This window comes from Oncorhynchus kisutch, linkage group LG5 (genome assembly GCF_002021735.2).
Source record: "Oncorhynchus kisutch isolate 150728-3 linkage group LG5, Okis_V2, whole genome shotgun sequence".
In the NCBI taxonomy this organism is placed as follows: domain Eukaryota; kingdom Metazoa; phylum Chordata; class Actinopteri; order Salmoniformes; family Salmonidae; genus Oncorhynchus; species Oncorhynchus kisutch.
Window position 1 is genome coordinate 31,227,882 of NC_034178.2, and position 27,405 is coordinate 31,255,286.

Consider the following 27,405-nt stretch of genomic DNA (forward strand, 5'->3'; position numbering starts at 1 on the left):
TATAAAAACAATGATAAACTATAGGCTACAGGACTAGAAAATGTTGGTGAGCATCCACAAGAAAGTTAATTGTTCTACAGTCCTGCAACGGTCGACTGATCAACACATCCTATTACATGTTGCCGATTTAAAAAGGTGGCAACAAGACCATTCATGGCATTTAACACACTGGTTCAGACAATTCAGTGCGTGTTTGTCATAGTGACAACTGAAAATAATACTTTAAATGTACATGTAGGCCTGAGGAAAAATAATATGGTAATATGTATTTAATTTTTTTAAATTTGTCGCAATTCAAACAAAAACCGCTATTTAGGCTGGGCTAAACTTTACAGCATGCCATTGCCCAAGTGGATTGCAAGTGATTTCCATTTTTCTAACGGTTGTCAATTCCTCTGGGTCTTTCACTGTGCTCATCTAGGCTATGTAACAGTGTTATCATAAATGGCCAAAAGTGATCACACCAATGCACTTTGTCCTCAACTTTCCCCGACATTCATTTTATATGCTGTAGGCCTGTTTTACATTCAGCAAATGAGTAAAAGTAAGCCTGCTTCTTTCCCCAAAATAGGCCATTAGGCTTAGAATATCAAAAAAGTATAAAAATAGTAGCCTATAGCTTTCATGGGATTTCATGAAAAGAGGACTGGCCTATTATCGGAGAGGCTTGCGTAGCCTAGAGCCTGTTGAGCACAGGAACAGCTGTAACAGAGGCTTGTGATGTGTAGCTGAGGTAAGAAACTAAATATTAGTTATATATTAGGCCATTCATTAGCTAAATACACTGCTCAAAAAAATAAAAGGGAACACTTAAACAACACAATGTAACTCCAAGTCAATCACACTTCTGTGAAATCAAACTGTCCACTTAGGAAGCAACACTGATTGACAATAAATTTCACATGCTGTTGTGCAAATGGAATAGACAACAGGTGGAAATTATAGGCAATTAGCATGACACCGCCAATAAAGGAGTGGTTCTGCAGGTGAAAACCACAGACCATTTCTCAGTTCCTATGCTTCCTGGCTGATGTTTTGGTCACTTTTGAATGCTGACGGTGCTTTCACTCTAGTGGTAGCATGAGACGGAGTCTACAACCCACACAAGTGGCTCAGGTAGTGCAGCTCATCCAGGATGGCACATCAATGCGAGCTGTGGCAAGAAGGTTTGCTGTGTCTGTCAGCGTAGTGTCCAGAGCATGGAGGCGCTACCAGGAGACAGGCCAGTACATCAGGAGACGTGGAGGAGGCCGTAGGAGGGCAACAACCCAGCAGCAGGACCGCTACCTCCGCCTTTGTGCAAGGAGGAGCACTGCCAGAGCCCTGCAAAATGACCTCCAGCAGGCCACAAATGTGCATGTGTCTGCTCAAACGGTCAGAAACAGATTCCATGAGGGTGGTATGAGGGCCCGACGTCCACAGGTGGGGGTTGTGCTTACAGCCCAACACCGTGCAGGACATTTGGCATTTACCAGAGAACACCAAGATTGGCAAATTCGCCGCTGGTGCCCTGTGCTCTTCAGATGAAAGCAGGTTCACACTGAGCATGTGACAGACGTGACAGTCTGGAGATGCCGTGGAGAACGTTCTGCTGCCTGCAACATCCTCCAGCATGACCGGTTTGGCAGTGGGTCAGTCATGGTGTGGGGTGGCATTTCTTTGGGGGGCCGCACAGCCCTCCATGTGCTCGCCAGAGGTAGCCTGACTGCCATTAGGTACAGAGATGAGATCCTCAGACCCCTTGTGAGACCATATGCTGGTGCCGTTGGCCCTGGGTTCCTCCTAATGCAAGACAATGCTAGACCTCATGTGGCTGGAGTGTGTCAGCAGTTCCTGCAAGAGGAAGACATTGATGCTATGGACTGGCCCACCCGTTCCCCAGACCTGAATCCAATTGAGCACATCTGGGACATCATGTCTCACTCCATCCACCAACGCCACGTTGCACCACAGACTGTCCAGGAGTTGGCGGATGCTATAGTCCAGGTCTGGGAGGAGATCCCTCAGGAGACCATCCGCCACCTCATCAGGAGCATGCCCAGGCGTTGTAGGGAGGTCATACAGGCACGTGGAGGCCACACACACTTGTGGTGAGAATATTTCATTCATTCATTCAGATCTAGGATGTGTTATTTTAGTGTTCCTTTATTTTTTTGAGCAGTGTATATTAGGGCAATATTTACCCATCAAAGTGCAGGGGTTCCCTGGGAACGCAAAGTTCCACTAGTGATTATGCATAGGGCTATGTTTTTAGATGACAACTGCTATACCTGGGCTACAACAGGGCGACAAGTAAATTTATTTTTGTCATCTAGTGAATACACAATTATTGTCCATAGGTTGTAAACTGCAGTGACGTAGCAACCATTTGGATAAGTTTGGGTATATTCTTAACAGTTTAGAAGGACAAGGTACCATAGCAGGCCACTCATACGGTGTATTTTATCAGTGTTAAGATAATAATTGCCTAAAGTAGGCGTACGAACTTCCCCTTTCCATCTCCCTGACCGTTCTTAATGCTGTAGCCTATTTTACATTCAGTAATCAAGCGCAAATCTCTCCTCCAATAGGCTATTAGGCAAAAAACTACATTTGAAATAAGTGTCCAACAAGCTTTTGTAGTCTGGCTTTTCCTGGGACTCCAGGAATAACCATGGCAGCGGCGAGGCCAGGTGCATAATTGTGCAACAGAACAAAGACATGCTGGAGATGTAATCTACAGCCTAAGTAGAAGTGTAGGCATATTAGACCAGAATTTATAAGCTCAATACCGCACGCAGTGAATATATCCAGTCAATTTACACAGCGAAATAAAACATTTATTAGATAACGAAATCATAGGTAGCTACATTATGTGCCTCCAGAGGCTGCGCTGAGTGCGCTCCCTACCAGTCCAGGGGTACGCAGCTGGAAAAGCTACCATACGTTACAATACAATGTAATGAAGAATGTTATTGTTTTCAAGTCAGTATAAAACTCTAGGCTGGAAACTGCAGTGAATAGCCTATGCAATTTGAATAACTGCTCAGATGCCTGGTGTTTTGAACACATCCCGGTATTCATTTCAAAAGAACTGCATCTAGACTGACTGATTGGGCAACCATTAATATCAGTTACAGGTTCCCCCCCTCGTCAAATACCCATTTTTCCTAACTAAAACTGACGATAATGAGATTCCCCGAAAAAGAACCCCAATAACTTTTACAAATGTTAGTTGACAAAAGTGTGACAAGACGAGAATTCCACATGAGCCTACTGGACATTTAATTTGACAATAAAATCCATTTCATCCGCTTTGTCAAATCCTAAACATGTACAATATTTAATGCAATGCATCGGCATCTTTCAGTCGCGTGGTCTGATCGAGCGGATCTGCCCGGCTCTAACTCACAGCTCCCAGGTGGTTACTTCAGTCACTTGTCAATCTTTTAAACTGATGCGAATCCAGGACACTTGACTTGCAACTAACCTCAACTAGAAACAATGTTTACGCTCTCTCGTACTTTCATGTCGGCTATTTTTGCTTTGATCACATCAGAAGCTCTATTATCCCATGTGTGCTGCTATTCACTCATCGGTGTTGCCGCTGCCACGCCGCAGTCCGCAAATGAGAGTTGTGGTTGCTTTTTTCCTATGGGAAGAACAAAATGCTATTTGTTGAATATTAGGAGTACAGTAATACGTCTGGCATTTTTGGAAAGATCCCATTTTCCCACTTTCAAAAGGAAACCACTGTTATTTACCCCCTTGTTATTTATCTCCCTTGACTGTTATGATGGTGTGTGTGGGTGGGGGGGTAGGGTTAGTTGGAAATGGCTATCTGAATATGAACATAATGGAAGTTGGGGGTAGCCTAAATATTCATTATTTCACCTAGACAAATCTATACGGAACAATGTTTTTTTACACACAACAATTTCAAAGATTTTACTGGGTCACAGTTCATAAAGGGAAATCAGTCAATTGAGAAATTCATTTGGCCCTAATCTATGGATCTCTCATGACTGGGAGTACAGAGGAGTCTTGGTCACAGATGCATTAAAATAGGTAGGGGTGTGGATCAGAAAGACAGTATCTGGTGTGACCACCATTTGCCTCGTGCAGCAAAACATCTCCTTCACATAGAGTTGATCACGTTGACTGTGGACTGTGGAATCTTGTCCCACTCCTCTTCAATGGCTGTGCGAAGTAGCTGGATATTTGGTGGGAACTGGAACACATTGTCGATCCAGAGCATCCCATATATATATTTCCTGAGCTTTCTTATATCTCCTAGATACAGGGCAAACATCTCAACCTTGTTTCTTATGATACATTGTTTGCCATTTATGGGCTATACTAGTAAATTGCCAAATTCAATATTTTATCAAATAATTCTAATTTTTATACATAAAGGGGCCCTAAAATTCATAATCAAATAGCTAAATGATCCATCCACCAGCTTAAAACAATTCCATTCGTCACCTTAGAACCCCCCCCCCCCCCCCCCCCAACGATCATATTAATCTCAAATGACTCAAGCAAACAGCAAAATTACCTTTTAAATTAAAAAAATTACATAATAGTTATGACACATGTAGTAAAGTATTTTTGTCTAATACATTAGTTTTTTTTGCGCCAGACCAGAGGAAGACTAGCTGTCGCCACTGGCGTTGGCTAATGGGGATCCCACTAAAATCTAAGACATTGCATATCAACATGGTTGACAATGAAGCCAAATCAACCCATTTAATGCTGGATACTTTCTTATCCCCTCCCCACATAGACGCACACAGGAAATGGGCTGCATACATCATGTCTGACTGCAATAAACCAGTGCCGCACATCCTACTTCCTATAAATGTCTACTGATTGGAAAACTCATTCTTGTATCACTTTCCATCTGGGCTCTTTAAAAGCCAATCAGCATAGCTTCATCTGTGTTGATCATGTGCTCCTTGAGATGATGACACAGCACTGGCTCTCTCCTACACAACGGCCTTCTCCCTATCAAGGCATCTGCAATGAATAATACCACCCATGAATGAGTTATTTAGTCTTTGTTTGCTCAGATCGGGACATCTCTGAATATTAATCCAGAATTTTACACTTCTCGCAGGGCTGCTCCTATTTTTATTTTATTTTTTTATTCAAAAGATGTACAGCTCGCTTTGAGCTTTACGGGAAATTAGTGTGGTGCTTGTTATTAATAATATTGAGCTTTCACGTCCAACTCGATGTCTACAAAAACTAAAACCACACACCGGGTGATGTCATCAGCTGGGAATTGACATCCTTTCTACTCCAGCTCGTCTGTCCTCTTACAGTACGTACCTTCCAGCCGCTGCCTGCCTCCCGGTAGTAGGGGAAGTTGTCACAGATCCACTGGTAGATCTCGCTCAGAGTCATCTTCTTCTTTGGCGAGCTGTTGATGGCGAAGGTGATGAGGCTGGCGTAGCTGTAGGGCGGCTTGCCGTCTTTGTGCTGCTGGACCTCCTCCTGGTCCAGCGTGGTGTTGGGGTCCAGCATGGCGTTCTTCTTGCCCATGCCCTGCCCCCCGTGGCCCCCCTGGGCATCCGCCTTCTGGATGGCAGCCCGCATGGTCAGCTGAGGCAGCCAATCCATGGAGGTCAGACTACTCTCCAGCTCCGACGTCATAGCGACGGCAGGCTGGGCTAGGCTGGGGGGGGGCGGGGGGGTGTTGATGGGTGGAAAGCAGGCCAGGTGAGGTGAGTGGAGGCTGAGGGCAAGGCTCCCCCAGCTCAGCTGTCTAGCGGTCTCGGAGTGAGGCCTAGAAGATAAGACAGGCAGGGTTCAGTCCAACTACACACATTTTGAAATTACACTTTAACAATGAGGTTGGTGAGCATAAAAAAACACCATGTCTGGCAGCTAGCTAGACATACTGCATTAAATTAGTATCATATTCCCTGTAGTAAAAATATAAAATGTCTGATTGGTTTTGGGTACTTTCAAAACATATGGATGCTTCCCGTTTTACAGGATACTAGAAAAACAGGTAGGTTTGATTGACTCAGCCTGGCCTAAAACCACATACTGGTAGTCAACGCTGTGCCACATATTTTGTTACAGAGATGGTTCACAATATCACACAAGGCTGTCTGACACACACTCCATAATCCCAATCCAGCACACAGGAACTCAAGTCCAGGAGCCAGCAGCATCCCACTGGCTTGCTTCTGAAGCTAAGCAGGGTTGGTCCTTGTCAGTCCCTGGATGGGAGACCAGATGCTGCTGGAAGTAGAGGTGGAGGGCCAGGAGGAGGCACCCTTTCTTCTGGTCTTAATTTTCTTTTTACAATGCCCCAGGGCAGTGACTGGGGACATTGCCCCTGTGTAGGGTGCAGTCTTTCGGATGGGGCGTTAAACGTCTGTCCTGACTCTCTGTGGTCGCTAAAGATTCAATGGCACTTATCGTAAGAGTAGCGGTGTTAACCCCAGTGTCCTGGCTAAATTCCCAATCTGGCCTTCATACCATCATGGTCACCTTATGATCCCTAGTTTAAAACTTGCTCATTCATCCCTCTCCCCTGTAACTATTCCCCAGGCCGTTGCTGTAAATGAGAATGTGTTCAGTCAACTTACCTGTTAAAATAAAAAAATATATCCCACCACCCCTGCAAGTTAGCACATTCACTCTCCCTGCTGCCCATAGAGCTGACGCGGAGTTAAATACTAGGGGAGAATTGTTTTCACAACTGCCAGCCAAATGGGGAATGGCTCAGGAGGAATTCTGACTGCAGGCTAGTAAACCCTCCTCCCTCAGGCGGAGCCTCTGCCGTAAACAACCAGCCCTGTGTCATCATGCCAGCCGTCCTAGCCTATGCTCGGCCCTTTGTATCCGCCTTGATTTGCACACAAACAGCCCCTCTCGCTGGGCTCGATGCCCTCTCTGGCTTAAAATAGCAGCAGAAGAGAGGGGCCTAAAGTTACAAGCATAGCTAGGTGAAGGCAGGCAGCCATGCAAAACAAGCCCCCTGTAAAGGACTGACACTGCACTATGGTGGGGGAGAAAGCCCCACAGGAGAAAGAGCGGAATCTCCACTGTGTGTGTTGCTCACACGCCCACCCTGCTGTAATAAATACCTCACAGACCTCGGAGGGTTTGAGGAGCAGTAGGAATGCCCTTCACAGAGACAAGGCTATACGCTGCAGCAAGTCACTGACTGGAGCCTCAGCCTAGTGGTAACTAAGACCCTGATCTGAGAGAGGAGACGTAGTAGCAGCACTTATGCAAGCTCACTGCTGCTTTATTACCTGAAACGACCAAATGCCACAGTGGCTCTGGAGGCAACCTTTTTAATTGAAATGAAAAAGGTGAGTCACGTCCTGCTAATGAGTCATTTTCCACTTTAAAAGAGATAGCAGGGTAACCAACCCTCTCCTAGATCAAATTAAAACACACTATTCTCATTATCTTTATGTACCATTGAAAATACGAATCTCTAATTGTTCTACCACCAATTACATTGTAACACAAGCCACAATACCCTGAAATACAACTAGCAGACTTTCCCCTGCATCTCTGTCTGTAGCTGGTTCTAACCTGTGGCCATCAAGCTGACAGACGGCAGGTTGATGAGTGGCTCCACCCACAACACATAGGCGAACGCCATTTGACCCTATACTAATGATCCAGATGTTTCAGAATCTGCAGGGCCGATAGTCTTACATTGGCGAACCCTGGCTGGGGCAGGAATGATGAAGAGCGGCAGCAGCGCCTCTGCCTTCATCAGGCCAAGGCTCTGTGAGAGGCAGCCAAGGGCAGGACCATCCAGAGGCCAGAGAGTTCAGGCCCCGACATTTAGGAGACCCAGGGAGGAGATTACCACTCCACACATGGAACCGCTTTGATCCGGCTGAGTCTGTCACTGTCGCTTTCACAAACCAGGGTTTTTCCTCAACTGTAATTTGTTTTGAGTGTGGTGCTCTGGGGCGCGTTTTACAACAGAGGAATAAACGCCTCGTCAAATTCATTTCTATTCAGTGGCGCTTGAAGGGTTTTATCCCCCTCAGATTAATAACAGATTTGGTATTGAAATATCTTAATCCAACAAGTTCCCTACCTTTTTATTACGCATAGCACCGACAGTGATTCAGTCATGCCTCACTGTCAATAAGTCTGATGTGGCTCAAACACAGTGCAGCCATTGCGTAGTGCCAAACCCTTTTGTCTGTAGGCGTCATCCTCTGAGGCAACAGGGTGACTAATGATGGAGCCTGCCGTCCTCGCCATACCGTCACAGTAGATGACACCTTCACGGTCTTGAGATGGAGCGGAAAGAATTGGGTTTTAAACTCACGCCTTCCCACTGTCTACTGCATAGCCTTACACTTGGCAAGCCGTCGTTTCAGTACCTGCTTATAGTTCCATATAGGCTACATTTCCTGGTACCTAATGCTTACCACGTTCTCTTTACCTAGCTATAGAAACCTGTAGATATCCAGAACCCTGAATCATTCCCTATCCCGGAGAAAGGGATATCCAGACTCCACATTCTCAGTCACACTTCCAGACGCAAAACTCTTGATAGGTACCAGACCAGTGTTCCTTCTAATGCACTTATCTACAATGAATTCCCCCCCCCACTCCAGCCATGCATCTGTCACACTTAACACCTCAGCACAGCATATGTCTGCCTGGCTACACAAGACCATGAGACCCATGGCCATGATAGTGCTGCACATCTTAAGACCCAACACAGTCACCGGTAGTCAAAAACTCAACAGTAAATATTTACACCACCGGTGATTAAATGCTGCCCCTGAGCATGTTGGAGAGAGAGAGTACAGAGAAACTAAGACGAGAAAGAGAAAAGCTTGCGGTTATAAGAGATATCTTCCTGTAGTGGGAGGGATGGCAGGTAGCCTAGCGGTTAACAGCACTGAGCCAGTAACCGAAGAAGAGCAGACTAGGTGAAACATCTGTTGATGTGCCCTTGAGCAAGGCACTTAACCCTAATTGCACCTGTAAGTCACGCTGGATAAGACAGTCTGTTTAAAAAATTAAAAAATAAAGAGTTTAGTCATTTAAGTGTAATGTAACTTGGCGAAAGAGACAGGAATGGCTCAGTGAGTCCCCCTCTGCTATGCCTGAAGATCTGGCACACAACTCACAACAGTGATGTAACCTGGTAACAAGCTTTTGGTATGATCTTCACTCTCGACCGAAACCCAGGCCATACCTTCTATATCAACAGCCTTATTCCACTGCTTGAAAAGCCCTTGTTTTCTTAGAACCCCGCTCACCTGTCTGTCACTCAAAAGGGAGATTCGTCACTTTTTCCCCAGTCCTGGAAGCAAACGGCTTATTGGAAGAGTTATTTTTGGAAGAACACGGCTGGCCATTGTGATTGGAATGCTCACGTTTGTAATCGTGTTGTGTGTACACCCCCAAGGGGGTTTCATCTTCATTTAAAAAAATCAAGTAGGTAATGGCAGTGCCAAGGCAACGACTTTTAATTTCAATCTTCCTACTCAATTAAAGGCTTAATGGTGCCGTTGAAACCACCGCCAGGAAGTGAGGGAGCATTAATAACCCAATCCTTACTTGCATTTTTTAGGATGTGTCAATTATCGCTTCACTGCTCAAACTGCTGAGCACATTGTTCAGCTTATTGTAGCCCGCAGCCAAGCTGGGCTCAGAGACAGGGCCTGTGTTTGCAGATAGCTGCTAGCTGCGCATTTGGAGTTCTGTTTCAGTGTTGGGAACCGGTCTATTTAATTGGTTGGGTTTGGTGGTTATGTGAAGCAGTCTATGGTATACTGTAGGGGAAGTGGGTTCTCTCGGTTCACCTGCTCCCACCTCACCAGTGACTTAACACCATACTCCATAACTATTCTGCCAAACAGTGGAGATTACCACCATGCTGTGTGTGAGGCAGTTTAAAGCCTTAGTTGCTGAAATGTTTGGATTTATATGTACCCATTGATTCTTAAAAGAATATAACTCGTAAATACCTCATGACCAAGCAAAATTTACTCCAATGTTTGTGAACAAAGTAAATGTAAACAAACACTAACCTCAAAACACGGGTAAAACGTTAATATCATGGATGGCCAGTCTTCGCAGCCACGGCGCTGTATGAATTTGAGAGTGGTTGCTTTTCTCCCACCCCTCAGCTTCTTACCAAAACAGAGGTGAGGTGATCATTTCAATTCAGGACAAAAGCTTTTAAAAAAACACATATCCAGGTCGGAAGAGACTCGTCTTTGCCCGCTTGCCCTTTTCATACCACGTTGACATGAACAACTTGGCTCTTGTTGCACTGAGCAAAAACATACTAGTGGGGGTGCTCGAAGCACTCAGCATCAAACCAACAAGAGTATAATAGGCCGCATGGATGTGCATGTCTGTCTACATAAGCCGTTTCAGGCAGCTGACACCAGGCCAGCCAATACAGTCGGAGTTGGATGAGGCCCAGCCATGCAGCTCCAACCTCAAGGCTGTCATGAGGTTTCAGCGCAGACAGACTGTGACCCCCCCACCCCACATCAAGACCTGGTCAAACAGACACCAGGGGTCACGTTAACGCAGATTGTGATTTTTCAGGCGTAAGAAATACCTTGCTGGATATTGTAAACAGATGTAAAATGGTTATTGTAATCTCTGCTCAGAATCAGACTCATTTTAAGCTTCAGTTACACTTCTGCAGTTGAATGAGAATTCAGGAACTGGCATTCTATCAGCAGACAGCGCTCTGACTGATGTGGAGCTACTTGTCTCTGGTATTTATCCTCTTGTAGCCTACTTTTCTCCAGTAAAATGCGAGCTCAACTTCAAGCAAAACATTCGGAAAATGTAGCCGGCTGCATTCGCTCCATGATAAACAGACATAGGATGGCCTGCATTGTACTAACGTAGTGTCTGAGAATGTAAACTATAGCTGTACGCCCCTGATCACTATTGAACAAACAAAAAACGCAGTTGAAACGGGGTTTAAAGATGCAGATTTCTGGACGGTCTGTTTTGAAACAGCAGACGTAAGGAAAGCTAACACGACCCCCTGGGTCCTTGAAAACAAGAGAAAAGGGATTCTGAATGGAAGCTGCAGTAATTACGCCGTTTGGGGATATTAGAAATTAGCAGTCTGCCGTTATTCAGGGTAGTGTTCGGAGCCTGGGCTTGGAGAGAGCTGCGCACGCAGGCAGGCAAACACAAGGCCCTCAAGCTCATTGTGCAATCTGCAGCAGGTCCTCACACACACAAAAAAAAGCACATACAGCATTCCAGTAATTCAATAAGCCTTTCCAATGAATTACACCAGTGATCAGGAGGGGTTTGTGTTTCTGTCCCTAACAGCTTGGCTGGGAGGTGGCCTTTGTGTAGGGAGCGGTGGGGGTGCCCTGACACCGACCATGCAAACCCAATTACCCTGGTCCCTGGGCCTGAGGGCCTGCATTAACACTCTCCCCCGGGGAGCTCGACTCCACGCCAGCCTGGCAGCCGGAGTGTGAGACAGAGACAGACAGGACACAGAGAAAGACAGACAGGACAGAGAGGGGCTGCTGCTGAATCCCAAATAGACCACTTAAGGGACTGGCAGGAGGACTGTTTTGGTGGCATTCTTGAGCCTTTCCCCTCATCAGCATTCCCCAGATCCCATCCTATAGGCCACAATTAAATTCCAGGCACTGGGGTAAGGAGGGAGGCGCTGGCACTGCCTCTGGACCAGATATGATTGGCTCCAGTGTCATATCAGTAGAGATACAGCAAACTCACAAATCAGGAAGTTCTCCTGCAATTAAAAAAACCGCATGGACTCTGCCGGAATAAGCCGCTTCGTCTTGACATGGAGTTCCAGCACCACGTTGTGCATTTGTAAATCCCATATCACCGACCTTCACAAGCGCTCTTCCTCGCGGCAACTGAAACGTGTTAAATAACGAGAACAAGCTGAAGTTGCCAAAGCGTGAGTCGAAGGAATTACCTGGGTGGGCAGAGAACGCTCAGAAATCACATCACAGGAGCTGGAATAATGTCCTGAGTTTCAAAATGGAGACAGGGTTCAGGCTAGGCAGCACATAAGGTTGTGGAAAGACAGAGTGATACTAGCGCAACATATAGTTACAACACTAGTCAGGCCTATTTAGTGCGTCAAATATAAATACAACGCCATTCTAAATTGGGAGAATAAGGCACTTTGGTTCAGTCGTAAGAGGTTCTCGTCACGTAAGCCGAAAAATTGTCTTCACCTGGGATGGCATTAATATTAGAGTTTAAAATTAAAACCGCTTTGCTTTTTAATCAATATCCACTCTCTCAGAAATAATGAACAGCTTATTAAAAGAGTTCACTGCCTGACGGAACTGGATGCTGTTGAAGAGCTGCTCTTTGACTCCGCGAGTTCCATTTCAGCGTTTTACTGCACCTCCATCCCCTCCCTCTTTAAAAACAAATAAAGCGTCACTGTACCCTCTACCCTGCATGAGATAACGCCGCCCAGTAGCCAGTGGAAAAACGCATGCAGCACAGCCCACAAACAGATAAACACAAACACACAACAAAAATAGTATGGAACAGACTGCAGCCTTCCAGACAGTAATTGACTAAGATAAAGCTTATGCTAGAGTGACCATGCACAATAAGAGCATGATGGGCATTCATGGCACATTGCAAAGGGGCTGGCTGGGCCACCCGTCATAAAACTGTGCCCTTTCCCTGGAACGATAATGCCTCTACATTTGTGGTTGCACAATAACAGCGGAGATTAGAGGATTAAGTCACAGGTCAATAGTTTCATCTTATGTTGGAGCGTCAGCTTAGCCTCTGCTCAGACAGCGTAGCCATTTGGCGCAGGGCAGGCAGGCTGAGGAGGACATCTTTGCAGAGGGCTGCTTGATGTGACGTCGGAGCGTTCTGCGGAAGTGCGTGTGGGGGACAGCATGCCATCACTAGATCTGTGAGTGACCCCCCCATCACTGGGTCACAGCCAGCACAGACAGTCCATCGGCGGCCCATATTCACTGCCAGGAGAAACAAAACATCCATTACAGAGCTCTACATTCTTTCTGGAGAGCGATCCCATTCCATTCGAGAGTGAGACTGCTGCTGTGTGTTCCGTTAGCCCTAGTAAAATGAGAGAGTTGACAGAGAGTGGAGAAACCACAATCAGCTGTGGAATGAACCAGGGACACCACGAGTCAGTCACCAGGACTCAGCCATGGTCAAACCTGGTTAGAAACTCCTCAGGCATTCTCTGGAAGCCTTCCAAATCAAATCAAATTCGATTTCTCACGTGCTACAACAGGTGTAGATGAACTGTGAAATGGAAACTTATGGGCCCTTCCCAACAATGCAGAGAAAGGGAAAAAGAGAAATAAAAAAATATATTAACAAGGAATAAATACACAATGACTAACAATAACTTAGCTATACACACACACACACACACACACACACACGGGTACCAGTACCGAATCCATGTTTTTATTGTTCATTTTAACTAGGCAAGTCAGTTAAGAACAAATTCCTATTTACAAATGACAGCCTACACTGGCCAAACCCCGACAATGCTGGGCCAATTGTGCACCGCCCTATGGGACTCCCAATCACGGCCGGATGTGATACAGCCTGGATTCGAACCAGGTACTATAGTGACGCCTCTTGCACTGAGATGGTTTGGCTTGGTTCCAGACTCGGTGCATCCGTACCCCTTGCCGTGCGGCAGCAGAGAGAACAGTAGGACTTGAGCGGATGGAGTCTATAACAAGACTAGCTGGAGTAGCACGGCTTCCTGCCCTCTACCTGGCTGAGACTGAGCCACTTCAGAAGGCAGCTTCCTGGAAGCTTTAGGCCACGTGAGTGACTGAGAGTCGGAGATAGACAGGCATTCAGCATCGCCACCTGTCAACATCATCCCTCCCACACACCCTGTTCCAGGTTGCGTCAACGCGTTTGGTTTCCAAGAGACCACACTGTTTACCTGGGTGTGGAGGAGGAGAGGAGAGAAGGCAACTGTACGAGTCATTGTTGTTCTAGGCCTTTGCTGTTCAAATACCTCCAGGCAAAAGGGAATCAACATGGCATTGCTCATCAAACAGCACAATAGGGCATCACTAACCCAGAGGATTTATCATGAGACCAGGTATACGATTTAGATTTTAAAAAGTTCAAAGTAAGCAAAAATCATCTCCCAAAGCCAAGTGCACGATGTTCAAATGAAGCGATGGAAATTTCAGACACGCTGTCCGAACAGCCGCTGTGCAGCAGTATCAGACTGTGAAATCACCATGGGGACTGAACTCATACTGCCTGGCAGAGCCACTGCTGACACGTCGCTGATCACAGATCTGATCCGAGAGATCACTCCACCTGCTGACCAGTCCACACAGTTGGAAATGTTTTTATTTTATTTTAAATAATAATAATAATAATAATAATAATAATAATAATAATAATAATAATAATACAAACTGAACAATACAGTGTTGCAGACAAGTCTCCTGCACAGACCAGGCTTGCTGAACTTGTTTACTTACATTGAAGCTGCAAGGCAACAGAACAAAGCCACCAGCCACCACTCCCACATGGCAGCAGCTTCAGGAGAACAGCACCACAGTGTTGTGTCCAGTGACATGACTCAACGCTACGGTAGCCTGGCTGTCAAGACAGACAGAGGAACTCCCTCCAGTGTTAGGACGCAGCCATAGCCAGGTGGTAATCTGAAACTGGTGTTGTCAGAGAGAAGGCAGCAGCCCATGCAGGTAGTGAGGAGAAGCATGCTTCTGCTATGGAACTCGCACTTTACGAGGGGAGGAAGGCATGGGGGCTGCTTGACAATTCCTGAATCTGGTCACTAGCGAACTGTACTCGTGGGACAGACTGGTGTGGAACGCCCTCTGCTCCTCCCATGAAACAGCTGCGTCAAGGCCGTTTGTAGACGTGTGGTTAGAAACATCTGGGAGGCGCATAAAGCAGTGGACTACACTGAGTGTTGTCATCATAGCCACCATATATCATTTATCCAATATTTTATGACATTATTTAGAGCGATAAGTCTCTGGGTTGTCTAATTGCACTACTGTGGAGATTGTACAAATTGGTCTAGTATTTTATAGAAACCGCCTAGTGAGCGCAGCCATTTCGCAGGGCTATAAGGACCTCCAGGGAAATTCCGATCAAGTCAGTGGCAGCTGATGAGGTTGTTCACCGCCAATCGATTTGCAAAAGCTCATCAAAAAAAAGTCTTAAGTCCTCAGTGTATTAACATTATATGACAACGGCTGAAGGCGATAAATCGTACATTGATCCAGGATCTTTACAGACAGCGCAAAGCTCATCTGCATCACGGCTCCAGAGAGCTACATGTCATGACCGAACATCCAGACGTCACATGACATGCACCACTGATGGATTATCACTTTCCAAAGATCAGGTAAAAGTACCCTGCACGCTTTGTAGCAAAGTCCACAGCAAGACTAAAAGCTGTTATGTCCCTGAATGTACTGCAGACACATACGGGGGGGGGGGGGGGGATTCTAAAACATCCAGACGAATAAAAACATTTTTTTTTTTTTACTTTCAAAGCCCTCACAGTAATTCTCTGCGTGAAGCAATGTGCATTATTGTTGATGCTGGTTGGAAATGTAATCACCAAAAAAACCTTTGCAGCTTCACCCCAGAGTGTTTTAGCACCAAAGAGAGGGAGCCACGTCAGATATCAGAGGGGCTAATGAATGTTTGAGTCGAGAGAGGAGACTTCCTATCACATCTGACATACCCCTCAACCTCCCTCACAGATTACAAAGCCTTTTTCTCCCATTCTGCTCTGGCACGCTGCTGTCGGTTGCTCACCTTACCTTCCTTTTACCCCACTTTAAAATTCCTGAGCATATCCCCATCCCCCTACACACACACACACACACACACCACAGGCTGCGCTCATTAAAAGCGGATTTGCATGTCTGCTCCAGAGCTGTATGAGAGGAGATGAAACACAAGTCCCAGTTGCTGCCTCTGCAGAGCGTCACTCATCTGACAGAGACACCTTCACTTAGGGGCCCCAGAAACAGCCAGCCAGCAGACACAGGCTCCCCTTAAAAAGGGGCCATGCACACAACACCATAGAAATAGGATTACTAATACGTCTAAGGGGGTACACACCGCCATTGTGCAATACATAATATTCACAATGAGTAACAGCCATACGCCGAAAATCCACAGAAACAATGTCAACCCTATATCCTGCAGGAGACACTGCGTGCGCTTCATCAATCAGAACTGTTCAGCTGAGAGGGCGAGAGACCGCCGCAATACGAGAGCTCCAAACCAAATCAGTCTCCATTGCCTCAGAGATCACATGCCCAAGACAACGATCACTTCTTATTTGTGCGTCTCAGCCTCTATGCCTGTCATTATGGTTTTATTATAGCCTAAGCATGAGAAAGCATGTGTTGGCCAAGGACAAACAGCTGTATAGGTTAATAAAACTCCCCATTGCTCTCCCGGGTCTTCGGCATGGCTTCTGTTTAACAGTGAGCGAGAAAGGAATTATACTTTAGAGCCACAGTAAAGATTCACTATGAATTCTACAACAAAATTGACTAAGACTTCAATTGATATAGCAGGATTATTAAAACAAGGAAAGCCAGAGAGTAGAAGGCCTTGGAGTTCAAATAAAATTCTGGGGGGGGGGGGGGGGGAGCTATGGATATTGTGAAACAGCCATGGAGGACATGTCTGTCAGATAACAAGCACGTGAATACATTTTTTTTTTTTTTACGATTCAAAAACAGATTAAATGCACAACACTATGCTGCTTTAAGTTCTCTGCCAAGATGGCTGGGAATACGAGAAATGACAGGACAATGACGACAAAATGCGTTGAACAGCACTATGCTATACAATCCTCACCAATTCATGGTTATCAGAAAACAGAACACACGCGTACGCTCACAAACTAGGCTAATGACGAGACAGATTCAGAGAAGCTGATAGCGGACAGCATGAAGAAATGTAACATATGACCATTTACTGCAATTTTATTGAAAAAATTAAAATATTTCTCAGAAAGAGGTTCCTGGTTCCCCCTCAGCCTCCTCCATATGAGGCGCTTTTGTTAGAGATGACTCACTTGGCGAAAGTGGTGAGTCATGTGGTATGCAACATGACTCACTGGTTCAGAGGAGCTGTAGTGCAGCAGAGCAGACTGCTGACCTACAGAGCCTGTCCACAGGAGCTTCAACATATTAACAGTTCCAAGATCATGCCACTTACAGACCCAAACACTTATCGAATAGCCACACACACACCCACAATCATACTGAATGTATTCTGCATGTAGACTCCATCAACTGAATACAATTCCAGGCTCTCATGACTGAATTTCTAAACATTTGTTAGCACTACAGTGGCGTGTATCACATTTTTGGGGGATTAATATTCAATTATCCATGAGTTTTGAAATACACTGCTCAAAAAAATAAAGGGAACACTGAAACAACAATGTAACTCCAAGTCAATCACACTTCTGTGAAATCAAACTGTCCACTTAGAAAGCAACACTGATTGACAAATGTCACATGCTGTTGTGCAAATGGAATAGACAACAGGTGGAAATTCTAGGCAATTAGCAAGACACCCCAAATAAAGGAGTGGTTCTGCAGGTGGGGACCACAGACCACTTCTCAGTTCCTATGCTTTCTGGCTGATGTTTTGGTCACTTGAATGCTGGCGGTGCTTTCACTCTAGTGGTAGCATGAGACGGAGTCTACAACCCACACAAGTGGCTCGGGTAGTGAAGCTCATCCAGGATGGCACATCAATGAGATCTGTGGCAAGACGGTTTGCGGTGTCTGTCAGCGTAGTTTCTAGAGCATGGAGGCGCTAGCAGGAGACTAGCCAGTACATCAGGAGACGTGGATGAGGCCATAGGAGGGCAACAACCCAGAAGCAGGACCGCTACCTCCGCCTTTGTGCAAGGAGGAGCACTGCCAGAGCCCTGCAAAATTACCTCCAGCAGGCCACAAATGTGCATGTGTCTGCTCAAATGGTCAGAAACAGATTCCATGAGGGTGGTATGAGGGCCCGACGTCCACAGGTGGGGGTTGTGCTTACAGCCCAACACCGTGCAGGACGTTTGGCATTTGCCAGAGAACACCAAGATTGGCAAATTCGCCACTGGCGCCCTGTGCTCTTCACAGATGAAAGCAAGTTCACACTGAGCACGTGACAGACGTGAGAGTCTGGAGACGCCGTGGAGAACGCTCTGCTGCCTGCAACATCCTCCAGCATGACCGGTTTGGCGGTGGGTAAGTCATGGTGTGGGGTGGCATTTCCTTGGGGGGGCGCACAGCCCTGCATGTGCTCGCCAGAGGTAGCATGACTGCCATTAGGTACCGAGATGAGATCCTCAGAGCCCCTGTGAGACCATATGCTGGTGCGGTTGGCCCTGGGTTCCTCCTAATGCATGACAATGCTAGACCTCATGTGGCTGGAGTGTGTCAGTAGTTCCTGCAAGAGGAAGGCATTGATGCTATGGACTGGCCCGCCCGTTCCCCAGACCTGAATCCAATTAAGCACATCATGTCTCGCTCCATCCACCAACGCCACGTTGCACCACAGACTGTCCAGGAGTTGGCGGATGCTCTAGTCCAGGTCTGGGAGGAGATCCCTCAGGAGACCCTCCGCCACCTCATCAGGAGCATGCCCAGACGTTGTAGGGAGGTCATACAGGCACGTGGAGGCCACACACACTACTGAGCCTCATTTTGACTCATTTTAAGGACATTACATCAAAGTTGGATCAGCCTGTAGTGTGGTTTTCCACTTTAATTTTAAGTGTGACTCCAAATCCAGACCTCCATGGGTTGATACATTTGATTTCCATTGATAATTTGTGTGATTGTTGTCAGCACATTCAACTATGTAAAGAAAAAAGTATTTAATAAGAATATTTAATTAATTCAGATCTAGGGTGTGTTATTTTAGTGTTCCTTTAGCAGTGTAAATAAAACGTAGAGTTAGACCTTAGGTTCTAAAAAGTGCATTTGTACTTAGCATGGTAAGTAGGGCTACAAAACAGCAAGAATAGAAAACAAATAGGCTAACACCAAATAAACAGTGCCTGCTTGCTATGAACCCTTAAAAATGTGAAGTTTATAGGACAACATGAAAGTCAAAAGAACAAGAATGAGGCAGGCAAGGGGGTTTCAAAGCCAGTCATTTCTGAGGGATAATGTGACGAGAGCACTATGGGGATTACGAGTCTTGAACCTCTCCACCCAGTAGTAAATCAGTATTAGCCGAAGAGGCACTACTCATTTCTTCATCCTCAATCATGATCACTTTTGTCATAACATTAACTTTGACACTCTGCAGCTAGACATTCTGTGAGCTACAGAACTTGTGCGCTCGGTTTCTACAGCGCCCATTAAGTAATTAAGGTCCCAATGCGCACAGTCTCTCTCTCACCCCCCCTACCGAACAGACTTTCTCTGCCTCCTGCATCTTAATGGGGGGAGAGAAACCAGAAGGGAAGGCATCACAGTATTAGAGGAACCCTAAGAAAAATTTGTGAACACACCCCCTGGAGCGGCCATGCCGGGTCCAGGGTGGTCATACTGAGCTGGGCCGATCGTGTCAAACTGACATTTCAAAGCAGCAAAGCCTTGTACAAGGGAATGAGCAGCCAAGACGCCGCATTCAACAGCACAGCTTGTTTCTGCTTCAATGAGGCAACACGCCGAAAAACTGCAATTAGAGATTAGTTTGAGATGCTGTCCTCATAGGAAAACAGCACCGTTTTCCAATTAAAGCCAGCTCATATCAGACCGCTCTCATAAGCATTGATCTTCCCTGTGCTTCATTTTCAGTGATCACCAAGCTTTATGGTCCCGTCCCTTTTAAACATAATTAATGTAGAATCGGTTCTTCGGGTCTAGAAAGGCTGGGAATTGCCAAGGACCTCACGATACGATATTACCACAAGACTTCGGTGCCGATACAATATGTATTACAATTGTCCTCATTCTATACGTCTTACGATTCATATAATATATATATATATATAATATAATATGAGTTTTGGTGCAGGTAGGTCTGATTGATTAGTGCTTTGAGGTCAGTTCGATAACAAAATAATCGTTTTCTATTTCAAATATATATATATATTTTTTTTTTACATGCATAAAAAAAAGTTACAGAACTAAATGGAATTCAACTAACTTAACCTATTCTCGAGTACTTCTCCTGTCTTATCCGGTGTCCTGGGTGAATTTAAGTATGCTCTCTAATTCTCTCTTTCTCGGAGGACCTGAGACCTAGGACCATGGCTCAGGACTACCTGGCATGATGACTCCTTGCTGTCCCCAGTCCACCTGGACATGCTGCTGCTCCAGTTTCAACTGTTCTGCCTGTGATTATTATTATTTGACCATGCTGGTCATTTATGAACATTTGAACATCTTGGCCATGTTCTGTTATAATCTCCACCCGGCACAGCCAGAAGAGGACTAGCCACCCTCATAGCCTGGTTCCTCTAGGTTTCTTCCTAGGTTTTGGCCTTTCTAGGGAGTTTTTCCTAGCCACCGTGCTTCTACACCTGCATTGCTTGCTGTTTGGGGTTTTAGGCTGGGTTTCTGTACAACACTTTGAGATATCAGCTGATGTACGAAGGGCTATATAAATACATTTGATTTATTCGCAATAGGAAGCATGTACAGTCAACTATCGCTAGCTAATGCTACCTACTGAAGCAAAAATATATACTTTGAGCCATATCTATAATAGTCCCAAAATAATAGTGCGTTATGCAACTATCGGTTCTTCCCCGCACTTAATACGGTCTACGCACACGTATGGGGGTAGACCATGGTACTATAGGGGTTTTCCCCTTCATGCCCAGTGCCACTACACTAACTAAAAGCCTTTGATATCGATTGAATCATACGTCTGAGTGACAACATGGATAAACTGGATACATCAAACAGAAAGTATACCATTACGGACTTTGACAAGGCTAATTAGTTAGATGCTGACATTTTTGGAATTGGCTTGAGGGAGGTAGAGCCAATATAAAATTCAATCATTTGTTGCTAATGAGATATTACATCTGAAATGTTTGCAGAATGCCTCTGTGGCTCTGCGATAACGAAGGGAATTCTCTGAGGTGACTACCATGCTGACACAGCCTTTGGGTGCTTAAATCCTAAAATGGTTTTAACTACAATTTAATTGACATATTTAACCACCGTATTCTCCTGCAAATATAAGTATCTCGGGCACTCTTAGAAGACATAAGTAGGTCACTCAGACTGAGTTATTGATCCTGGCAAGGGATCAAATAGTGCCGGTATAGGGAAGACAGGACTAAGCCGAGTGAGGCCTAATGGCAGTCAAACACTAACCGTTATCAACACTAATGTGAACGCCATGTGATTTAACTATACACCAATACAGTTGACATAGCCTATATAACAATGACTACGTCAAATCAATGACTACGTCAAATCAATGGAGTCTGTGCATTGTGCAAAGTAAACAGTAGCCTAAGAATTCCCCTACTATAAAAAAATATATTCTTCCTAGACGTCAAGGTTGGCAGATGTGTGTGTGTGTGTGTGTGTGTGTGTGTGTGGCCCAAGACGTAACAAAGTGCAGGCTTTGATGAAGGAATCTTAATTCCTGCACTGGACAAAAGACTAACAACACCAAATTCCTCCAGAGATAGAGGCAGCAATTGCTTCAGACATGACCAGGTGCAGCAGGCTCCATCCTCTCCAGCCCCAGGGCCTGCCTGCCTCCCAGGCCCAGTGGAACATAGCCCTGCCAGGGTCAGCGGCTGGGCTTCCAGGCCATCAGTTTACCAGAGGATGACTCACCCTGGCTGACCATCACATCAGCCACCTGGGGACGGCCATTCTGTTGCACCATGGATCTGCCTCGCCTCAAGCTCCTTCACAGACACGCTGAAACGGGCACTATACACTACACATGCAGTTCTACTTACTCTTTTGTGGCTAAACATTTTTTTATAATAAAATGTTGGAGCGGACCGTGTACAACGCTCCGACGCCGTTTGCATGAAGTGTGGCGTGGCCTTGACACTTCCTTATTACATTATAGGCCACTGGCACAGTGGCAGGGCACCGCAGCCATCCTGCCACTCCCCTCCCCCCACTGCACACCCGCTCATTCATCCACTCTGAGGGAGAAGCACACAGGCCAGAGGAAGTATGACTCATCTGAGTAACAAGATGCATTCTTCAGAAATCTCCACAGATGTGTTGTTTGCTAAGTGAGGAGCAGCGAGTGAATGTAGTGGTATGGGTTAGCAGAGAGAGAGAGGGGAGTAAATCACTCATTGTGTCGGTTATGGCTCCACAGACCGACGTTTCCGCAAACTCCACAGAGATCCCTTGGCTTCATTCTGGGATTTTCTGAATCACAAATGAAACCTGTGTGCACATGAACTACGTGAAGAGCAATTTATTCGAGTTTCAGAAACGCACAATATAGTGGGGGAGACTTAAGACGTTCTGCTGAGCAGGCAGAAAACGTTGAGGCACAAGGGTAAAAAAGACCATTTAAATTCATAAGGTTGAGACATCTAACTTAACACAGCAGCCCCCCCCCCCCCCCCCAAATAGTCCATCTGCTAAACTTGGCCATCATTCCTAAAGATCATGTGCATTGCACCACATCACAAGTCTAGATAAAATCTCTGAAATTAGGTGGAGATAATTTGTCTGGTCTGCATTAGCATTGAGAGAGAAAGATGAGAGGGAGAAGAATGAGCAGTGACTGAAGCCGTAGAGATGAGGCTGGTTGAATGGCTGACTGGTTCAACCCCAGCAGGACTGACTTGGGACAGGGACCGTCACAGTGAGTAGCGTCTCCAAATACTACTAACACATTTAGCCTGACTTTCCTAAAAATCAGGATTAAGAGCAAAAGGCTTAATTAAACCGACCCTACTTTTCCTCACTGAACAGAGAGGCTGGCAGTATAAACACACACACAGGTCATTGTATTATTCCAGTGTTATCAATGCTTCCAGCAAAAGGACTTGGCTACAACTTTGTTTTGGGATGAAGATTCCTCTCTCAAAAAAGGTCATCTTTAGCAAGTTAAGCCATTTAACTTGGTGAAATTTGCATTCGCTAAGAGCGAATAAGCTAGCCACTGTAATTAAAATGGATACTAAATAGCAGGAGGAGAGCTCCATTCTCATTACTTAAGCTGTGTAAGCTTAGCAAAAGCCGTCGCCAGCACACAGCTCACAAGTCTCTTAAGAGTGTGAATCGTATAGGCATATCAATTGCTTCTACTGAGCATAGGAAGAAAAAAGAAAAAGTCCTGCGATAGGCGATGACAACTCAAGGACACCAAGTACAATATGATGAACTCATGAAATCCTGTCAAGGTATTAGCAGTCAGTCTTACTCATTACGCATACTGTTAGTCTCACATGGCAGAGATGGCAAGGTCCTACTATGGGATGTTCTAATCTACACTTATATATGGTCAAACCTTACCTGTAGTCAATTCCCCTGGAACATTTCTTCTTGTGGTGGTTAGGCCTTCTTACAGCTGCCACGTGCAGCCTATTCTGAGAGAACCACAACAGCCCCACGTTGCAAGAGATGAATTCATGATTCCCTCTGTCCTCTCTCACCCACACGTTCTCGAGCGCGAACCCACCAGGCCACAGTGTGGGTAGCTGGTTCCTCTGTAGCGGCTTCAATAGTCAACATGGGGAAGGTTGGTCCAAAAACATGGCACCAGCACACAAACAAGGCCCTTATCTAAGCTAGCGGATGGCAATATGGACACATTAAGAGATTGAGTTCAAATGTGTAGACTTGTTTCGATAATTCTGGGCAAGCAGAATAATTAAAACGTTTTTCACTGATCAGTGTCCACAACTAGTTTCTTCCCAAATTTTACAGACATTTTCAGCCTTGCATATTGGAGAGAGGGAGACAGAGTTAGGCAGTGTATTGCTAGATGATTTTTTTTTAAATTAACTCAAGCGTAGTTCTTCAGTAAACTTGCTCTCTCCATCCCATGAGGAGGTAGGGGGGGGGGGGGGGGGGGGGTTGTTTGAAAACTCTGAACCAATGCTGCATTCCAACATCCAGCGAACGGCTCTTTAAAAATTCATTAATTTACAGCAAAAATAGATTAAAGCGCCCAGCTGAGCAAAACAAAAAAAAATTTGGCTCCTGAATAACATTAATGATAAAACATCTCCCACAAGCCCTGGGGGTTTTTGCCTGAGGGAAAGAAGTGCTGGCTTTCTTTCACCTTACAGCACCTTGAGAATAATTTATTTTTAATCATTACAAAAAATAATGCGTTTCTAATTGTTATTTTTAATTATGACTTTCCTTAGATGCAAAACAGCTGCATAAAACCTGCAAAACTAATTAAAATCCATCCTTGAACATTCCATTTCCACATAATGCTTTGCCAATGTCAATCTATTCACCATTTGATATCACAGCTTCAGAGTGTTCAATGACAGCTGCTGCAGGCCCCCGAAAATGCCTGGAACTGCAGTTACTGTAATTGCTCTGGCCAGCACTAAATGAGGTTCACTTAAGAGCAATTATCCCCCTCTGATCTCTCACATAAAGATATTTCTTTAACATGGAGAAGTGGGCTCACACAACTGCAAATAAGATTCAAATTGGAATCAGGGACGCATTTCCAGGAGATGAATGGCTTCATAGCTCATCTGCATTCTGGTGATGCACAGCGTTGCTAATGAAGACTGAGCTAGTCCCATCTCACCAACACCACAACCAGGAGCACAAACTACATACTGGATTAGAGCAGAACATAGGAGAGGTTTCAAAGGAATCCTTCAGAGTCACTTAGGCCTGAGCTGCTTCAGAGAAGGCACCTGCAATAGTTTCCTGCCATCATAGCAATGAACAGAGGAGCATGCATGTGCCCACCCAATACCCAGCAGGAAGTCTCACGTATGAGGTATTTTTTTGGCAAACATTAGATTAAATAAAAATCATAGACCATTCATTGCCCATAATTTCTCCATGGCACCAATAGACCTTTTTGCAGTTGAAGAATTTCTTGCAATTCTACACATTTTTCCATTTTGCAGCTTTAAAAGCTAGTTCCCTAAAATTCTAGGCATTTTGCATTGCTAATGCTGTGTTATTTGCTCAAAACAATGGTTTTGGGGGAATTGTCATTTTCTCCCCTTCTTGCGTTTATATTGGTTATCGTTAGTTCTCAAAGATTTTTTAAAATATATATATATTTTCTACATACTTTGTGGTTTCAGTCATTTAAGTTAATACTGAAAGCATTGTTTTCCCACTGTTTGGCAGCCCGCCCAAGAATGGCAAAAAAAAATCCCTGGTTTTGAACAAAGATATGATCAATCAATAAGGACAATGCACCACAATATTGCAATTGGATTGAAGACATACTGCCCACTATAGTTGCACTACTGCGGTCAGTCATCAGTCAATCAAAAGAATAGCCCAGCCTATAATATATAATAGGATGATGATTGCTAATATCTTGACATTGACTGCTTGGGCTGGTCTGAATGGATAGCCTCCCTCCTGAGTTCTGTCTGTACGATCCCTGGGCAGCAGGGGACTGGTATATTCAGCCTGCCGGGCCTGGGGCTCAGCTACCACCAGCCGTCGGGTTACTGAGTCTCACGGACTGCCATTTGAATAATCGCTTCAACAGGGGGAGAAATTAAAAAGCCTCAGTGAGATGGAGCTAGGCACAGGGCCACAGATGAATTCGAAATGAGCTGCTCGTATGTGAAAGGTGAGAGACTGCCTCTTACAAAGGCTTTGTCGGTTTGGAGACCCTACCCACCTCTCCACAATGGTGTCATTATCCTATTAAGCTTATTAAAAGAAATAGCACAATATTCAATACTGGATTCCGCAATTTTATGAAATGCAAAACCTGTGAAATACAGTACTTGCAGGTAGATAAAGATTAATACCATAAGCCAGTGAACAGGCTCCAATGATTAAAAAATAATAATAATTTTGTTTCATTCAGATGTTTGTAGTACCACTGTTAAGCACAGCTGGATCAATCAATGCTGCACAATATCTCAAAAGCCAGGGAAAATGCAGGTCTTCCACAGAGGGCTCGGAAAAGACAGCAGGCAGACTCAAACATGATCCTTGTGAGGGTACATCTGAAGCATTACCCTAAACCATCAGCACACTGTATAGATATTCCCGTCCCTGATCACAAGAAAACCTGCCAATCTAGTTTGTGAGGAATAGAGTCTTTCAGTCCATGACAGTAAGGTGGAAATTGGGTGGGGGGGTATAGCCCCTTTCAATGTGCTGGTTTTCATTTGTGGAACGCTTATGTTGAGCAGATTTAACCCCATAGTGCTTGCTTGTGGTCGCATTGTGCCTCATCTCCTCAAAATGCTGCACATCCTTGGATGGAAATGGTTTCAGACAGACCGAACAAACAGAGGCTGAACCTCTACTTCCTCAACTGACATTGTGCATTTATCCCTGCTTGGAGCTTATTTTAAGATTTTCAAAAATGAGGCCTACAATTTGAAACTGAAAGGGGTAGCCTAATCCTTAATTATTTGTGGATACATTTAATTACACAGGACCAACGACAGAGCATTTAAGAGGTGCCCAATTTAAAGCAGACAAACGTTGTGGCCAATACTGTTCAAAGTCTAGGCTACATGGTCCATACATTTGCATAGATAAGGGATATGAAAACCCTCAATAGAAGAGGTGAACACTGATGCACAGACTGCTGGACTAATTTCACAATGCTCAGAGAACAGTTCAGCACACAAAGCCGCAACAATGCTGCATCATGCCGCACAATATCTCCCGCTCTACTACCCAGTCATCCAGAAACAACTCATTCACAGTTCATACAATTCCTTGAAAACAGATTTTTTTTTTTTAAACGTGTGAATCTCTCACTATCTTGCATGTTGTGTGAAACTAACGGGACGTGGGGGGGGTGCCAAAAAGTCTTAAATCTAATAAAAGATGATTACTCCACTTATCACCGTCAGAACAGATTAGGTTATAACCAAATAGCAGACTACCATCCCTGTCCTAAAGACTCAAACTGTGGACAGCTTTAAGGATAGTACAATGTCGAACCCAAAGGGAAATTGGCGGGGGGGGGGGGGTCAATAAAGAACACCTATACATCACTAGGGGAGGAGAGAGAGAGAGAGAGAACCTCAATGGCACATTGAATGACAATTTATATTTTAAATCACCCACATTTGCAAAGTTTTTGTTACCGCTCAGTAACAAAAACTGTACTTTGAGGAATCAGACAAATGTGTGACTTATGCACAGTCATTTCTAAAAACCAAGTCAAAATAGAACAAAAGACTAACTCAAGTCATTAATGTAATGCCGGTGGAGTGATATCAATACTTGAACAGCTTCAAGGCTGCATGTA

At 45.0% G+C, this 27,405-nt stretch overlaps 1 protein-coding gene across 1 annotated transcript in view; it reads right to left on the reverse strand.

Annotated features, from left to right (window-relative positions):
• The window catches only part of LOC109890899 (forkhead box protein J3-like), an 83,904-nt gene that overhangs the window by 49,732 nt on the left and 6,767 nt on the right, over positions 1–27,405 (reverse strand). Inside the window, exon 3 of the mRNA XM_020483021.2 lies at positions 5,314–5,770. Within this exon, the coding sequence (XP_020338610.1) occupies positions 5,314–5,637 (324 nt within the window). The 5' untranslated portion in view covers positions 5,638–5,770. The remainder of the gene's footprint in view (positions 1–5,313; positions 5,771–27,405) is intronic.